Here is a 19,069-nt window from a genome sequence, read left to right on the forward strand (position 1 = left end):
ATGACACCATAAGCGATTTCCATCTTTCTAGGTCCTCTTCTATCTTTTTTAAAAGCAGGATGTGGTTACGTTTTGGTAAATCAGCTAATTTAGATGATAAAATAATTCCAAAATATTTGATATTTCCTGATTGCAGTTGTAAACCTAGGGGATTCTGTAGAGAGCAATTAATTGTTATAGATGAGTATAAATTAAATTACAGGTTATTAATAATTCAATGGTGTGCTTAAGATCCAGAGTTTAGGGCTAACGTAATAGATAAATGAATTCAATCATGGATTTTGAAAGGGATAACGACGTACTATTCTCTTGCAGAAAAGGGACAACTTAAAAGCTTTGATAGGTTGAAGGAAGACCAGGCCGAACTGAATTTTCTAGGTTCATCCAGGTGGTAGTCATATTGAACATATCAGAAAGGGCGTCAACTCCAGAATTTATAAAGGCCTATTGTCTACTGTACAAAGTCCCCCAATACAGATTATGTTAGGAAAAAGTGGGAGAGGGAGGGTAACCTGATAATAACTGAGGAGGATTGGCTTGGCATTTCCCAATCCCAGTGGAAATGCACCAGCTCTCATTCATGGCGAGTTTGGTCGGAAGGCTTTGATCCGTTTCTTTATTTCACCAAAACAAAAGACACATTTTACTTGCGGGGAAGCGGGAGGCAATGTGGAGACCAGGAGGTCAATCATTGGCATAACTTTTGCGAATGCCCAGTGGTTAGATCCTTCTGGGCAGAGTTTCGTAAGGTACTAAGGATGCACTTTCCATTTTTCAACATTATTTTTAGGAAATTTTGATTTACAGGTCAGGAAAGCTAATGAATATCTAATATCTATGCTAACTATGTGGGGGCAGTGATAGCCATGCTAACTGTGTAGGGTTAGTGATAGCCATGCTAACTATGTAGGGGCAGTGATAGCCATGCTAACAATGTAGGGGCAGTGATAGCCATGCTTACTATGTAGGGGCAGTGATAGCCATGCTAACTGTGTAGGGGTAGTGATAACCATGCTAACTATGTAGGGGCAGTGATAGCCATGCTTACTATGTAGGGGCCGTGATAGCCATGCTAACTGTGTAGGGGCAGTGATAGCCATGCTAACTATGTAGGGCAGTGATAGCCATGCTAACTGTGTAGGGGTAGTGATAGCCATGCTAACTATGTAGGGGCAGTGATAGCCATGCTAACTGTGTAGGGGTATTGATAACCATGCTAACTATGTAGGGGCAGTGATAGCCATGCTTACTATGTAGGGGCCGTGATAGCCATGCTAACTGTGTAGGGGCAGTGATAGCCATGCTAACTATGTAGGGCAGTGATAGCCATGCTAACTGTGTAGGGGTAGTGATAGCCATGCTAACTATGTAGGGGCAGTGATAGCCATGCTAACTATGTAGGGGCAGTGATAGCCATACTACCTATGTAGGGCAGTGATAGCCATGCTAACTATGCAGGGGCAGTTATAGCCATGCTAACTATGTAGGGCAGTGATGGCCATGCTAACTATGTAGGTGAAGTGATAGACATTCTAACTGTGTAGGGCAGTGATACCCTACTTACCATGTAGGGGCAGTGATAGTCATGCTACCTATGTAGGGCAGTGATAGCCATGCTAACTATGGAGGGGCAGTGATAGCCATGCTAACTATGTAGGGGCAGTGATAGCCATGCTTACTATGTAGGGGCAGTGATAGCCATGCTAACTATGTAGGGCAGTGATAGCCATACTAACCATGTAGGGGCAGTGATAGCCATGCTAACCATGTAGGGGAAGTGATAGCCATGCTACCTATATAGGGCAGTGATAGCCATGCTAACCATGTAGGGGCAGTGATAGCCATGCTAACTATGTAGGGGCAGTGATACGCATGCTAACTATGTAGGGGCAGTGATAGCCATGCTAACTATGTAGGGCAGTGATATCAATGCTAACTATGTAGGGGCAGTGATAGCAATGCTAACTGTGTAGGACAGTGATAGCCATGCTAACTATGTAGGGGCAGTGATAGCCATGCCAGTCCAGGTACTGTGTGCACTTCTATTGGAAGGTGCCTTGGTTAAGGTCAATGGAAAAACCAGACCATGCATATTGCTTTAGGTTAATCGGTCTCCGCCAAGTGACGTCAATTGTTTACCTCGGGCGCGGTACACTATGCCTTTTCCACTTAAAATGGCGTCTTAGCAACAAATGTCACGTGACTGGCGGAGACCGATTTTCCTAAATCCGCCCCTGTTTTCAGGCTTATGTTAACTGTAATGACTTATCTTGGACAGGCTGCTATGTAAACAGGCCTTTAGTCCTTCGTTTAGCTATGCTGCGGTTGTTTACACTACACCTTTTCCAACTAAAATGGCGTCTTAGCAACAAAAGTCACGTGACTGGCGGAGACCGATAGACTATTAATTAGCCTATGTATGCTTCCAAAAAAGTTAAAAAAAATAAAAACAACCCACTGGACTTTGTTTTTTAAGTTTGAAGACAAATCTCTTCCGAACCAGGAAGCTTTTTGCAAAAATATCAGAATTATCGTTGAGTTAGTTTTATAGAGTAGCCCAACAGTTTGTCTTGTCTTAGAAAACATCCAAATTGAATTGCTTGATTTTTGTTGTTTAGATATAAATAGATATGTAAAAATGAATGAAAGCATCACTGTCCCCTTTTCCTGTTATAATTTTCATGAAATGCATTTATTTTTATTTACAAGCTGGAAATGTCCCCAGATTGGAGTTCAGAAATCTGATCACCTTATCACACAGAGATCAGTAAGATCTTCAGTATTCCAAAAAAGTAAAGAAGAAAAACATTATTCTGTCTACTTTGGCAATTTTGGCTTTTTTCCTTCAATTTACCCCTTGCTAACATTTAAATTCATAGGAGTCTTTTCAGAAAAAAAGACACAGATTAACTACATAATTGACTAATAATGCCATGGCAATCCAGACCTACATTTCATTATATTAACCAAAATGTTGACATATTTAAAGACTTAGAAACGAAAACAATGAGAAATATTCAAAAATCTATGCACCCTTTCACCTGGCAACAAAACAGTATGCAATGAAATATTTTATTTGGATATAATTTATGAATTCCTTTTGGTAAAATTGAAAGGTTTAGCATCACCTTTTGTGAGCTGGAAAAAATTTAATTAAAATAATTAGACAAAAGAATTCTTTATGCTATTTTTACCCCATCATCAGAAACATATAGTTTATTACCGATAGCAAGAACAGCCATACTGCTGAAAGCAAACCATCAGTGTGACCATCACTCTGAGCTAATCAGTGCATTTTTTTTTTTTCAGGGTAATATAAACATATTGATTATATATATCTATCTATATATATATATATATATTAGGGGTGGAACGGTTCACAAAATCCACAGTTCGGTTCGCGGTTTTCGGTTCGGTTCTGTATATGTTTATTGTTACACCGAAAAATAAAAAAAATGAATAAAAATTATAAAAATTTATGAATTTTTTTAAATGAAATTAATGAAAAAATCAAAAAAAATAATGAATTGTAATTATTTTTAATGATTCGCGGAAACCATGGATCATTTCTGCATGTTTTTCTGCTTTGAATTTAATCATCTCGCGCATGCCCTCTACCATCTCCAAGGAACTCAGAGCGGAGCGGACGGGAGCCACAGTGGAGGCTGTGTGCTTTGCTTTGTGCAGGCGGTCTGGAGCGCTGATGGAGTATGTGGGATTTCGGGGTTAGCATGACATGTTGCACAATGCTTGCACACTGTTGCACTTTTATCCACAACTTTCTTTCCGCCGTCATCGTACGTCGCTCTAAATGCAAAGTGGTCCCATACAGCAGACCGATGAAGTGCTGCTGGCGCGTCTTCCAACTCCTGTTCTTTCCCACTCGCCATACCCACACAATTCTCCACAACAACTGATTTTTTCTGCTACATCCGGCTACACTGCTTCACTTCTTCTTCTTCTTGTTTACTACTGGTGGTTGGTTTGGTCGCAGTACCGCCACCTTCTGCTCTGGAGTGTAAACGCTTCACCTATGAGAAAATGGAGCCGCGCATGAACCGAACGCAACACACGCGAACCGAACCGAGACAGTAGAACCGAACGTTTCAGCAAGTTTTCATAAAACGTTCCATCCCTAATATATATATATATATATATATATATATATATATATATATATATATATATATATATATATATATATATATATATATATATATATATATATATATATGCCTCTCGGAGATCACATGCCACACCCATGTTTCTTTCTTTAAAAGTTTTCCTTTCTTCAAATATGTGGTTGGAAAAAAGAGATCTATCAGTTTCTTTAATCATCAAACTAGCTTTTAACACACTGCCTAACCTGGAGGTGCTGGGTCAGTTATTTGGAACTGTGTAGAAAAGGCCCACAAAACACCAGTCTGGGTCATGGAGGAGTCATATTAATTCTTGTGTTTATTTTTTACACATATCACGTTTTTAACTACAACAGTTTTACAGGCATTTCCACCTTATATTTGTAAGGATAGGAGAAGTTTTAAATGTAATTTTTTTGGTTGTTAAGCCAGAGAAATCATATTACCCTGTGTTGATGATCATTTTGGCAAATTGTTCCATCTTTTTAGGAGTCAGGAAGTACGGCAAAAACTTTCAGGCCATTGCTGATGTCATAGGTAACAAAACGGTGGGACAGGTGAAAAACTTCTTTGTGAACTACCGTCGTCGGTTCAACCTGGAGGAGGTACTGCTGGAGTGGGAGGCAGAGCAAGGAACTCGGCCTCAAAATGGAGAAACCACTTCAAGTGAAGAGGGAAAGAACAGTTCAACCACCCCTTCAACGAAGAGCACTGATGAGGAGGATGAAGAGGTGAGACCTTTGCATGTTCAGATTAGAGCCCTGTATTTCCCTATGTATTTTATAGTTTTTTGTGCATACTATCAAACCCAACAAACTTCACAATAATGATTCAAGCTATTTAAATCTTTTATAAGTTCCCTTAGATTCATTAATATCCTTTCAGGATCTTATATAGCCTCAAACTTGGAATTGTTTTATATAGGTTGTTGCTCTGCCTTATCTTATCTACAGGGTCAGGTTACTTCTTCAGGTGCGTCTCCTGCCACTGCCTCCTCTTGTTCTTCCATTCAAAATCCTGTGACCTCCAATGCTCCGTCCTCCTCTCTCCACCAGCCCCCACCACTCCTGAGGCCCTCTCTGCCAGCCACACCTTCACTACATCGCCAGCCACCGCCGCTCCAACAACAGGCTCGCTTTCTGCAACCTCGAACCACCCTACAGCAACCCCCACCTCTTATCCGTCCCTCCAACGCCATGCCACCACGCCTCAACCCTCGCCCTACTCCTGTAAACCTTGGCAATAACACTGTGGATCCAGCCCAGAGCTCCAACCAGCAGCCGTGCGGCCTGTCAGACACAGCTTCATCCTCTTCTCTCCAATAACTTCAGATGTCTTAGAGTCAACTTCTCAGTGAGTGGAGGTGTACAACATCAATCATAATAGCACTGACATTTTAATTGTACCAAAATACTGTATTACAAAAAAGTTAAAAAACATCATTCAGACATTGTTGTTTTATTTCCAATATTGGAATCTGAAGTGAAATGTCTTTTCCACTGATCTTGAATGCAGCCTCTGTTTGATTATTGTGACATGGTTTGATTCAATTCAATTAAGTTTACTCATATACCGGTAGTCACAACACAGCCTTCACACAAAGACAATTCTGCTATAAAGTGACAGATCATACAGTCAGATTGGTAAAAAGTTTTCTGGCCAATGAAAACCAGCTGAACGCCTTGAGTCATTGACTTGCAGGACAGACTGGATATGCATGTGGCAACAGTAGATATCTGTTTTGATTTTGTTGCTGATTACACTGCCATCCCACAAACTAAGCAAGCATGTAGTGACAGCAGAGTGGAAAAATTCCCTCCTGCAATACCAGGCTCCTTCTGTTCAAGGAGACAAAAGCAGACATACAAAAGAATAGTAGAAGCACTGATACAGAAATACTGAACATGTTAAAAAAAGGTTATGGTAAATTAGCTCCATAAGGGGCTCTGTCTAGGAGTTTGAGCTCGGAGGCAGTTTTAATGTCAAAGGGATGAAAGAGAACACATACCTTTAGCCAGAGTTAAAGCTGAGCACATAGCTATGTCTAAGATTTAAAAAAGAGCTAAACAATGAAAAACAGGCCCAACTCTATCTTTAATCAAAGGTGTTGACTGCAGCAGCCAAGCTGATATTTACCTCCAGGACGACATCACTGCCAAAAAGGATCAGACGAGATAAAGCTACTTTGACTAGAAAAACAGATAGCATAAAGTTACAGGTTAAACTACTAAATACTAGTGCTAGATACTGCAGAATAGGGGATAAAGATTCAATTAAACGATTGAAAAGGGGTCCCTATGTCCTCCAATAGTCTAAGCCTATAGCAGCATAATTATGGAGATAGCTCTGGATAACCTGCGCCACTATAAATATAAACTTCAATCAAAAAGAAAGGTATTAAGCTTTGCCTTAAAAGTAGAAAGGGTGTTTGCCTCATTGATTAAAACTGGTAGTTCATTCCAAAGGACAGGAGCCAGATAACTAAAACCCTTGCTACCGTTCTACTAGTAAACCCACAATGATTTGTTTGAAACATATAGAACAATCAAATCTCTAATATAAGATGGAGCTTGGTTATGTACATGTACTTCTTTGAAACACTATGTGGGAGGGATCTGAATTTTTTATTTATGAATCAGGAAAAAGCCCAAGCATACATAGACCTATGGAAACTTATTGCAATCTAATAATTACGATCTCATAATTACAAGATAAGATCTCGTAACTACGAGATCAGTATCTGGTAATTAAGAGATCTTATCATAATAATGAGGAGATATCTCCTAATTAAAAGATCTTATCTATATATTTGGTTATTATTACTTAAGCCAGTAATGTAACATCTCTCAGAAAAGGGGTCTTCATGATTAATTCTTAAAAATATCTGCATCTGTTCCACTGAAAAGTTCTCTGTACCCAGGTCTGACCTGATTTGCATCGGAGTTGCGCTTCTGATTTCCACTTTATCATTAAAGTACCCAGGTATAACCCTTTGAATACTTCCTGTGGTACTGCAGCCATATGACCATATGCCAAAATCCTTTAACAGCTCCATTAATACAGATTCTGTATGGTTTTAGTTTTTCGTATGAATCAACATGCCACATGAAGTTGGGACCTGGGTTTCTGTAGAGACGTCGTCTTAGACAATTCTGAAGCCGCAGCTGTACTACTTGACGAAGGATTTTTGACCAGGTATCGAACAGTTCCTTTGAACACCACTAAGCCAGCTTGAATGCATTTCAGATGAATTATTTATGGCCATAAAGTGTTCCATGCTGGTTTAAATGCTCCTGCAGGAACAGTTTGACTTCGAGCAACTCAGAGTAGAGTAGACTTTTTCGCCTAGAAAATCCTAGGTTAAGGTATATGCGCAATAGTGACAAACTAAAGCTAATTCCATCCACATCGAGGAAACTCAGTATTTCCCAGCAAAACCTAAAAGAAAATAAAAGCATATTAAATCCGACAATCCACATATTGTTCACGTTTCACGTAGCTTAGCTCAGCAATGCCATGACTGTCCTTCCTGATCTCCTAAATATGACATATTATGTCATATTTATGACATCTTGTTTCATAATTATGAGATAAGAGCTCATAACATTCAGGTCAGGATCTCATAATTAGGATATCAGAAACTCGTAATTATGAGATATTATCTCATAATTATTACATTTACCTTGTAATTTTGAGAAAAGATCTCAGAATTACAAGATACTGATCCCGTAATTATGAGATAAGCTGTCAGATGTTTTTTTCTTTGGTGAATGCAGTATGCTTATGTATAGACCAGTATTCATTCATCTCTATAGCTTGATAAGGAAATAACATCCTTATGTAACATCCACATAAGCCATGTAAAGAACATATAAAATGACCGATGGTAGGTGCTTTAGCCTTTCATTCTCAAACAAATCTGAAGTGCGTTTGCCTTAAGGTGTACACAGTGTTGCATACAAAATGGGCTCAATCATACAGTTGGAACTGGTCTTATCACCAATTACTGGCCAGTAATTTCCTCCGATGCATTTTTCCTATGTCTGTTTGGTGGTTTCATAAATATCTATGTTGACAAGAGCAATCAATCCAAATTTCTTATTTTATTAGAGGAGTCAACTTCATCCTATTTACGTTTTCCTGTTTGCAGAAAAGCTAACAAGCTTAAATGGAAATCTTGATAGATCCTGAAGATTATGATGAAGTGACGTGTCGTGAAAATGGTCAAACAAGTAGTAACATTGTTTAAGATTAAAGTTAAATAATTTTAGACTAGGTATTTATCAGATAAAACCTCTGAATGAAGGAATATATACTTCCTTCATACCAGACCTTCCCTTAACCTTGAGTTTTTTGTACATACTGTTGTATTGTTATAACCATTGGACACTGATATAAGATTTTGGCAGAAGTATAAAATGTTTTTTGTGTATGTGATTTTTTGTCTGTTAATTATTTATAATTTCTTTCTCTATTAAGGATCCTACTGAACAGTGGGTTAATCCCACTCTTAACTGTGTATTACATACTTGCTCATATGATTCGCAAATGAAATAAACATAAATCCCCCTGATGGAATTTATTTAGAACAATATCTCCAACATTTTGATTAATTTCTTTTATAAGTAGCATAATAAACATGTCTTATCTTTGTTTTGTAATTTGCTGACAAAGGATAGAAGAAGGTGGCTTGTGGTTAAAAAGTTAAGCTAACTACGCAGCCTTCTAAAATAGTTACAAGTACCTTTTTCAAACTCCTCAAACTGTCACTATTGGTCCTTAAGGAGGATCCTAAACCCCACATTGTTCTCTGGCCACTGCAAGCTGCCCATTGCTCCCTAAGGGATGAGTTAAATGTAGCAGAATAACATTTCTTTTATGTATATTTCCACCCTGTAGAGGATTGATTATTGAACATTAACTTTTAGCAAGATAGAATCAGTAGGATTCTATCAGTCCAAATAGACCTTTGCTACAGTCTGCTAAATCCATCAGTTACTGTACCAATCTTGAAAATGCTTAAGGTTAACTGAAATCCTGTGGATCTGTTTTTTTTTTTTTTTATAAAAAAAAAAGTAAAGTCAAACATTTTTTTTATGTAAGCAAAATGTTATTGTTGCTCTCTTTTATTTTTTTTTTATCATCCTCTCTTTTGTATGTATATACAAAGAAACTGGGAACCAATTTCTGTTTTGGACTTCATGTAATGTTATTATGGAAAAAATGCTTGTAATTAATTTTGTTTTTACACGTGTCACATATCACGTCTATATTTACTGGAATCATATAGAAGGTAATTTTTTTCATTATAAGTTTGACCTTTGCTGTAAAGCCACAAAATTTCCTCTTTCTGGAGTTGGAATTAATAGTTATCAATAAATATTTTGTATAAAGTTGTTTAATTCTTCATAAGATAGGTTTGCTTATTATGTTGAGGATCTTTCAGGTTGAACGGAGGCCACTTTGGCCTTCTTACCTTAAAGGGGAATGCCGGTTTTTTTACATTGGGCCCTTGATTTTACATTATTACATCATGTTCTACTCACCCATATTAGTTTTGTGCCATTTGGAGCTGTTCTGAAGATATTCCGTTAGGTTATATCTAAGTAACGTTTTCCTATGGGCAACAAGTTGAAGGCACAAACTAAACTCAGATTAGCTCGCCGAATGAATAGAAGGTGTAGAGCGTAGCCGGCTGTGGCCCGGGCTGCCTGTTACTTTTTTTTTTTTTATTATCAATAAACTTTATTGAACAAATGTACAAAACAAACAGGTTTTGTATTAAGGGACAGCACATCAGAGGGGGAGATATAAAGACTTGCACAAGAGTTACACAATAATTGAACTAGACAAGAAAAAAAAACATTAAAAGGAAAAATAATTTGAAACAGTCAATAAAGTCAATAAAATACAAATGACAAGTGTTAAATAATAATTAAAAAAAAGTTGTTAAATATAAGGAAGTGTTTTCTATAGTTATCAAGAAACATGTTCTTTTTATTTTTAATCAGTTTGAGGGATGCAATCAGAGAGTTCAACTCTAAGAGAAAGTGAGTAATGTTAGGAATCGAGTTTGCACATTTTTGTTTGTAAATGAAAAATTTTGCATATAGGATAATAAAATGAGGCATATGTTCAAAGTCACGATGTTCAGAGTTATAGTAATAGCAGATAACATCTTTGAGAGTTAGTGTGCATACAATTTTAGTTGAATGGAAAAAAAAAAGATTCAATGTCACTCCAAAATTTTTGGGATTCATCACAACTAAAAAATAAATGCAAAGTCGTTTCTGAAGTTCTTTTACAAAACGTACATGAGTCACTTATGTCCATAAATCTAGCAATAATACAGTTTACAGGGTATATATTATGTAAGATTTTAAAATGTATTTCTTTGGCTTTGTTAGAAATAGAGTATTTATGAGGTAAGAGCCAGGCTCTTCTCCAGTTTATGCTATCAGTATGGGTACGCCAATAAAATTTACCTCTAGGTGTGATAAAGTTCTGTCTGTTAGGTTAATTCCTTCCAATATGAGAGTGGGTAGAGTTTTCGTAAATTTACAGTAACTCAAGTGACTTTTTACAAGTTGAAATATCTTTTTAGGGATGGCATTAATTATCTTGTTAAATTCTCTGAAGGGAACAGGAAAACTATAGAAGGACATGAAGCACTCATAAGAAAGCATATTGCCAGTACAGTCAAAGATTAAGGATGTGATTGATATCTCTTTTAAACCAATTTATGAAGAATAAGGACTTGTTTTTAATCAAAACATCACAATTATTCAAGATGATAGATTTGTGAGGTGAAAAGTTGTGGACAAAAGCCAGCTTCCAAGCTAGAAGGGCTTGCTGGTGAAATTTGGACAATTTGATGGGTAATTTGTTAGGTAAAAACTTACATTTCAGAAGGAAAGACAGACCTCCTATCTTATTAAAAATATGACTTGGGATGAAGAACCAGATTGATTCAGGGTTTATAAGACATTTTTTAACCAGTTGACCTTAAAAGTGTTGATGTTTGATAGTACACCTTTTTTAAGTTTGTGTGATTTGTTTTTTCAAATGAAGTTTAGAAACATTTTGTTAACTTCTGTAGCTGTCAAATCGTTAACAAAAAGAGATAAGGAAGGATATACGAAGCGAGAGAGGCCTTCTGCCTTAGATAGAAGAACTCTGCCAAGGACAGACAAGTCTCTTTGAAGCCAAGAATTACAAATGGATTTAGTTTTTATCATTCTGTTTGAGAAGTTTAAATGCTGTCTGGCAGTAAGATTTTTAGTAATGAATATGCCTAAATATTTTACTGTTTCCTTAACTGGGATATCATAAATCAAAACATCATTGCAGTTATGTAGAGGTAGAATTTCACATTTGGTTAGATTCATTGGAGAATTGGTCAACCAGATTAATGGAGTTGGGTAAATGGTATTTATCTTTTAAAAAAAAAGTTGTATCATCAGCAAGTTGTGAGATTTTTCATTCTCTACCGAAAATAGAAATGCTCTCAAATTTCTTATCATTAACTATGTGAATTGACAATAATTCAACAACTAAAATAATTAAAAAGGGTGAAATGGGGCAGCCTTGAGGAACACCTCTGTTAATTTGGAATCTTTTAGATGTATTCATATTAATTATCACAGAGCTGTTAATATCTCTGTAAAACATACAAACAATGTCAATAAATAATCGTCCAAATCCAAATGCTTCAAGGGAGTGAAAAAGAAAATTATGCTCAATTGTATCAAAGGCTTTATAGAAGTCTAGAAACAATATAAGTGCATCAGAATTAATTTCGTGTGGATAGTCAATTAAGTCCAAAATCAATCTAATGTTATTGTGATGGCTGCAACTACAGCCACCCAAATGTGGTAACATTCAATCACAACACACACTAAGTAAGCAAGTCTCATTTCATTTATATTGGGATTTCTTTACATTTAGGATTTAATTTACAGAATTTTTGTAAATCATAACACTGTATTCTAGAATAAGTGTGCACATTTTAGTTTACACTGTTATGTTCTGCTTGATTTAATCTTTGTTTGTTTTTTTGAGTCACCTCAGTGCTGGCTGCTCCAGTCCTTCAGGAGAACAGAGATGGAGAAGGGGTGGAGCCAGCCCATTGAAGCTGCAAATTGGTTTACACCACTTCTCATCAGCAAGAGGGGGGGAATGAGATTTTCCTCTGTTAATTTCAGTTAGGTTTTTGTGTTTCCCCCTTTGTATCTTCTATGTGGCCGGATCAGCCAGTATTTAAGTTTTCCCTTTGTCTCATGTAGCAGGTCTGTTTTATTCAGTAGTTTTTTTTGTTAGCCTGAGTTAAATTCTGTTACTTTGACCTCTTTTATGTGCCCAACTTTGTAATTTGTCCTTTTTTGACCCAGTTTTTTTTTGTTTTGGGTTCAATAAAAAGAAGACTTTTTTTTGGATCTGAACCTGTGCCTGATCTTCCTTTGACTGCTCAGACCATCACAACAATCCAGCCCTTTCTTTAGTCTATTGGCATATGTTAAGGTTTAAATTTTGTAATCTATTGTTAAAAGAGTTATAGGGCCCCAATTTTCAATTATTAGGGGTCTTTCCCAGGTTTAGGGATGAGAGATATGATACCTTGCTTCATTGTAGGGGACATCTCTCCATGATTAATGCATTCCTAATCATGTACATATGAAATAATGGGACTTGGATGATTTCCCAAAAATTATTGTAAAATTCTACAAATAAGCCATCAATGCCTGGCGATTTGCCCTCTTTCATTGAAAACAGAGCATTTTGGATTTCTACAATTGTGAGATCAGAATCACAGACAGATTTAAAGTCACTCTCAATAGAGGGTACATGAAGATGAATATTTAGCAAAAAGTTATCACATTTCTCTGCATTGAAATTAGATTGATAGAGCTTTCCATAAAAATCAGAGATTAATTTATTGATTAAACTTGAATTTTTAGATAGCGATCCATTAATATTAAGAGCTGTTAAAGGGATAGTTCGGTATTTTTGACATGAATCTGTATGGCATCCCCATCACCAGTGGCATGCAATCACACTGACTTACCCCTGGCAGCGTCCTGTGAGCAGAGTTATCGTCCAGTTTTGGTCAAGCCGAAAGTAGTCCGGCAGGTTTTTAGGACCAGCGAAATAAAACTTTTCTCTTCCCAAAACATTATGTGTTCAAAAGAGTGATATTTTTGCATCCCAAAAACATTGTAGTGGAAAAAGTCACACGTCGTTATCAATTGGTCCTATTTTCTCTCTGTTCGTATCAGTGCGCGCCGTCATTCAGACAGCGAGCTCAACAACAGCCAGATGCATGTCTCCCTCCGCCTAGCTCCTAGCTATCCCTTTAAGGATTTTCTTTTAGCATTTCTTTTCTCCAGAGCAAAAAAAAAACTAGTATTCTTTTCACCCTCCTCTAGCCACTTGGCTCTAGATCTAATGAAGGAACCCTTTTCCAAATCTAAGTAAAATTAATCTAGTTTCAATTGGATATTTTTTATTTCAAGTTCTTCCTCTGAGGTGAGTTGTTTTTTTGTCATCAAGCAGTCAAGCTTGTGTATTAAGTCAGTCTCTAGCTTGAGCTTTTCATTCTTTAATTCTTTACTTTTAATAGCAGCAAACCTGGCTTTATATTTGAATAATTCCCATTTCTTCCTGTATTGTTCATTTATTCCATTATTGAAAATTTCTTTTACGAGGTTTTGGATTGTGTTATTGAACAATGTGTCTTTTAAAAGAGAATTGTTGAATTTCCAGTAACCTCTTATACCGGAGGTCCTCTGGATTGTAGCCAATTTCAAATCAATCAGTTTATGATCAGAAAAAGGGGCGTTAAGATGGTTAATATCCTTTACATATTGTAGGGAAGAGGATGATATCAAAAATAAATCAATAGTTGATTTTAGGGATTGATTATTATTACACCACGTATATCCTTCACTAGAGGGGTTAAAAAAACGCCAAACATCAGTCAAGGAAAGGCTAGAACATAGTGAAGAGATAAGATTATTTTGTACATTAATATTCTGTTTGGGTGGGTATCTATCAATTGATTCGTTCGGACATACAGTACATTAAAGTCACCGCATAAATTTATAGTTGAGCTTTGGTATTTATTCAGTAACTCTTTCAATTTTAGTATTATTTGGTTGAGTAATATCTTGTTTGAAACGTGTGAATTAAATCCATATAAATTGCAAACAATAAAGGTGGCATTGTCTTGTTTAATTATTAATGTTATACATCTACCATTTTCAGAAGGCACTGTTTCTAAAATGTCCCCTTTAATTTTATGTAATAGTATTAATACTCCTGCTGAGTGATTAGTCCCATGACTGAAGTAAACTGTATTACTCCATTGTGACTTCCAGAATTTTGTATCCAGTTCACAGGAGTGAGTTTCTTGGAGTAGTATTAAATCTGATTCCATTCTTTTGCAGAACAAAAAGATTGCTTTTCTTTTACTTATGTCCCTAATACCTCTGACCAAGGGCGTAGGAATATGTTTACAATTGGGGGGGACACATGTCGGAAATCTGAGATTCGTAAATATTCAACAGAAACATGTCTTAAGTACGCTACTTTAAAAAAAGGCTATTTAATCTTTTACTTTATTCCTTTATAAATGTGTCTTGCAAAAATAATGCATTTAAAATTTACATAATGCATTTGTTCATAAGATGTGAGCATATCACCAAACAAAATGACTGGAGTCTTTTATTAAGCAAAGGGAGATGTCTTTCAAGGGCTTCAGCCCTTGGCATATTTAGTGTCCGCATACGCACTAGAAAATCAAATATTTCAGTTGGATTAAAAACAATTCAGTAGGCCACAGAAGTGCAAAGTTTGATATGTTTTATTTTGTCAAACTTGCAATAATGGTCAAAAATGAATTTATATAGATTGACTGACAGAGGGAGCTGACAGTGTGGTGAAGAATTATGGACAGGGCGCTTTGAAGCATCTGGTTCAAAAACGCATTCTAAATCTTTGGTAGAAATCCATCCATCCTTCCATTTTCTGTACACCCTGTCCCTTAGTGGGGTCAGGAGGTGCTGGTGCGCCAGTCTGTCCCGACCTTTGGTAGAAATGGCGTCTTTAATTCCAATTTGCAGTACAGAACAGAGAAAACTACAGAGTTGTCAATGTTGTGTTAATCTGTTTATAGTCTAAAAAGAGGAGCCAGCAGTTTATTTGAGGAAATAAAGGTGCAGAAGTTAATTAGTTGGTTAATTAGTGGTTGTGCAGCAGTTCGCTGCTAAGAATTAAAATTAATTCTCCCTGTGGTTTTAACTAACGATCAGGAGCGCGGCAGGTATAACATCTGTCCATTTCGGGGAATCAAAACCACACAAAAAATAAAAAATCCCAGACCGGGCTAATTTCAACACAAGTTGTGTAAGGTGACTGTTACTCACACTGACGTTTCTCTTTTTAAAAAATCTGAGTAAGTCCTACTGCTGTTTAAGCCTTTTAGTTGGTGGTGGCATTGTACTGAAATGAGATATATAAAAAAAATAAAATTTTGGCTAGCGTGGCAAACATCTAGAGAAAGTTAGCAGTTAAATATTGGATGAGTGATCAGCCCAAGACTACGGAAGAGGATTAGGGCCACTGAAAAAAGTTAAGTGATTATTAAATTTTATTTCAGTTTAATACAGAAAAAAAGTCAGAATTCTGACTTTTTTCTCAGAATTCTGACTTTTTTTCACAGAATTCTGACTTTAATCTCATAATTCTGACTTCTTTCTCAGAATTCTGACTTTAATCTCAGAATTTTGGATCTTAATGTAGATGGGCACCATGAAGGTAGAGATGTGGAGCATTCAGCTTCACTGACAAAGATGTGAGTTGTTTGAGAGGGCCAGTGACATATTGGTGAAAAATTACAGAATTAGGCAACTTTTGATGTGCCCGAGGGGTCCCCCTTATAAATGGAGGAGCAGAAGGTCATTAAAACAAGAGAGCTAGTCTCTAAAACAGACATGGCTATGGCTTGATGCTAACATGTTTGTTTTTAAACATACTTTTGTTATATTACATTTGTGTTGTGTTTTCCAAATAGTGTAGAAAATGAATGGTGGGTTTATAATGTTTACCTTTTATGAGCAGGACAGGAAGCAGAGAAGTGTAGCATTACCTCCAACTAGTTAAACTCATAATTATGAAGTTATTCAACAAATTCCTCAAGTAAAAAACTGCAACTTTTATTTTTTATTTATTTATTTTTTACCAGATTTGTTGATTAATTTCAAAATTATGTATTCCTTCCAAATTTCCAAATCTGAAGAATTTTTTAAACCAATATCTACATTATTTAACATTTAGTTTGTTTTAGCAGTACTTCCTGTTATATTTCTTTATACGTATATTTTACATTTTCTTGCACAGCAAGCTCGGCAGATTTGAAATTGTGTGCTTGTGTACAAGTAGTAAATCTTTACTCTAAACATATATTCTGGTTATTTTTTTAGTTAGACCTTCTTGTTTTTATATATCTGTATAGTACCCCCCCCCCCCCAAAAAAACAAAAAACAAAAAACAAAACACTGTAAATTGATTAGAAATATTAATCATCTGTCAGATTTCTGAGAAAAAAGTCAGAATTCTGAGATTAAAGTCAGAATTTTGAGATTAAAGTCAGAATTCTGAGATTAAAGTCAGAATTCTGAGAAAAAAGTCAGAAGAAAAAAGTCAGAATTCTGAGATTAAAGTCAGAATTCTGAGAAAAGTCAGAATTCTTACTTTTTTACCCATGTTAAACTAAAAAAAAATTTAAAAATCAGTTAACTTTTTTTTTTCCAGTGGCCCTAATCCTCTTTCGTACAAGACTAAGATGACTAAACCAAAAAGATTCAGTTTCTATATATGAAAGTGAACTGACAACAAAGACGTTTTAAATAGGCAGCATCCCGACAGACCATTTTACCTCTTTCACAAGTTTCTGACTTCTGTATCGCTGTTTCCCTCTGAGTGCTCAAACACTCTCACTCAGCAGTTCAGAGAGGGGAGGGGGAGTACAGTGACGTAACGCTATGCTGCGCCTTCAAAATAAAAGCACGCTAGTTAAAAAATGTCAAAATCTAATATTTTGCGGTACAATTTTTTGGGGGGGACATATCCACCTGGCTTTTATATTGGGGGGGACATGTCCCCCCCGTCCCCCCCGCTTCCTACGCCGCTGCCTCTGACATTCAAAGATGTGATATTCAAGGAGTTAAACATAACACCCAAGGAACAAAAAAAAAGAAATAAGTATAATACATTTATGAACAACCTACTGTTAAGTAAAACAGGGAAAGTGGAGAAAACAGAAATATATAGTTTGATGTAGTAAAGAAAACCACCAAGAGAGAGGTGGTGATTAACAACCGTTTATATTGGTTGACACATTGCAGAGCATTTTTTTTCCCCTTAACTTTTCTGTTACCTTTAACTTTTGAACACCTTTAACTTTTGAATAGGAGTTTCAACAGATTGTAACAAAAAGTAATTTTTAGCTTTAACTTAACATTATATAAAAAGTGGAAAAACAACAAAGTTAGAAACTTTTATCCTGTAATGAAATATAAAGATGCAGCACTAAGTTCTTCCTGAACAAAATACACCGAGTAACACCATAATATCAGAAATTACTGAGACCAAATGGTGATTATAAACTATATTTGGGTGTTAACATTATGGCATAAAACTTAGCATTAGTGTGTACTTAAGTTACCTCTGGACAGTCCATTTTTTTCCCATTAATAAAGACAAACGGGCCGTGGAAGGAGGCTTCTTCCCCTCTTCTCTTGCTTTCTTCACCAGGGGCCAAAGTTTCTCTCTTGCTTCCTTATCTTCTGGAGAAAGCACCTCCGTGATCCTCAGTCTGTTGTCGAGAAGAAACCTTGAGTCTTTCGCTTCTCTCCAGACAGCATCCCGAATACGTCTCAGTGCGAAGAGGATGATTGTAGACCTGTTCGATCCATCCTGACACTGTTTCCCTTTTTTCTAGCTTTAAAGAAACACTACAGAAAATTGCATCTGTTGTCAAAGGTAGTTTTCCTCTACTTTAGGAATGCAAAGATCCAGGGACAGGGCAGGGGGTCAGTGGGAATCCTACTGCTGCCACCTGGCCCTGGTTTGTCCTCATGGAGGAGGTATAAGGACAGAGGCCCTCTGTTGCCCCACCTGTCCTAATTGCCTCCATCCCTGAGGACACACCAGGGCCAGGTGCTGCAGAGGCTGAGCAGCATCAGGGTGAAGATGAGGAAGAGAATGAGGATGAGAGAGGAGGGAAAGGAGGAAGAGAAGAAGGAGTGACGAGTTGGTGGATTTAATCAGGGAGGATATCAGATGGCAGAGGGAGGCGGGAAAGGATGGACAGATTATTTCATTTATTGGAGAGGATGGTGGACAGTTGTTATTATTTTTTTGGGTGTTTTTTTTAACAAGTTGAGGTTCTGTGTTGCTGTCATTGTTAAATTAAATTATTAAATTGTTTATAAAAGTTATTGTTGTCGGTGTGTTCTTAAAGTCTTTTAACCTTTTTACATGATCTGTTTCATCACTTCTTTACAATTTAAGTAAATTTAGAACAACTTCTCAGTGACAACATCAGTTTATTTTTAGAGAAGCAAGTATTTACAATAAACTATTAAAAACATTTTTAACTATTTACATTAGATTTTAAAATTAACTACTACAACTATTTACAGAAGATATAAAATAAATATTACTAGAGAACATATATATATATATATATACAATTGTGACTGAGCAGGAGTCCCTGGTGGTGCTGCTAGACTGGATGCGATGCCACACAGATGACGTTAGAGTCTTCTGACTGCGAGTGGGACATCATCGGGGGAGGGGGGGGTGCCTCTCTCCACTGTTCACCACATCGTCCATCAGGGTTTGCCGGGCTGACCCAATCGACGGCTGCC

At 36.6% G+C, this 19,069-nt stretch overlaps 1 protein-coding gene across 1 annotated transcript in view; it reads left to right on the forward strand.

Moving 5' to 3' along the window:
• Nucleotides 1-9,992, forward strand: part of LOC119778584 (REST corepressor 3-like) — a gene marked incomplete at its 5' end in the record, with an annotated part of 32,901 nt that extends 22,909 nt beyond the window's left edge. The window contains 3 exons of the mRNA XM_038277897.1: nt 4,629-4,870; nt 5,093-5,111; nt 5,195-9,992. Of these exons, the coding sequence (XP_038133825.1) occupies nt 4,629-4,870; nt 5,093-5,111; nt 5,195-5,385 (452 nt within the window). The remainder of the gene's footprint in view (nt 1-4,628; nt 4,871-5,092; nt 5,112-5,194) is intronic.
• Nucleotides 9,993-19,069: the final 9,077 nt, after the last annotated feature.

The sequence above is a fragment of the Cyprinodon tularosa genome, unplaced genomic scaffold (genome assembly GCF_016077235.1).
Source record: "Cyprinodon tularosa strain WSP-4 unplaced genomic scaffold, ASM1607723v1 ctg1350, whole genome shotgun sequence".
Classification (NCBI taxonomy): domain Eukaryota; kingdom Metazoa; phylum Chordata; class Actinopteri; order Cyprinodontiformes; family Cyprinodontidae; genus Cyprinodon; species Cyprinodon tularosa.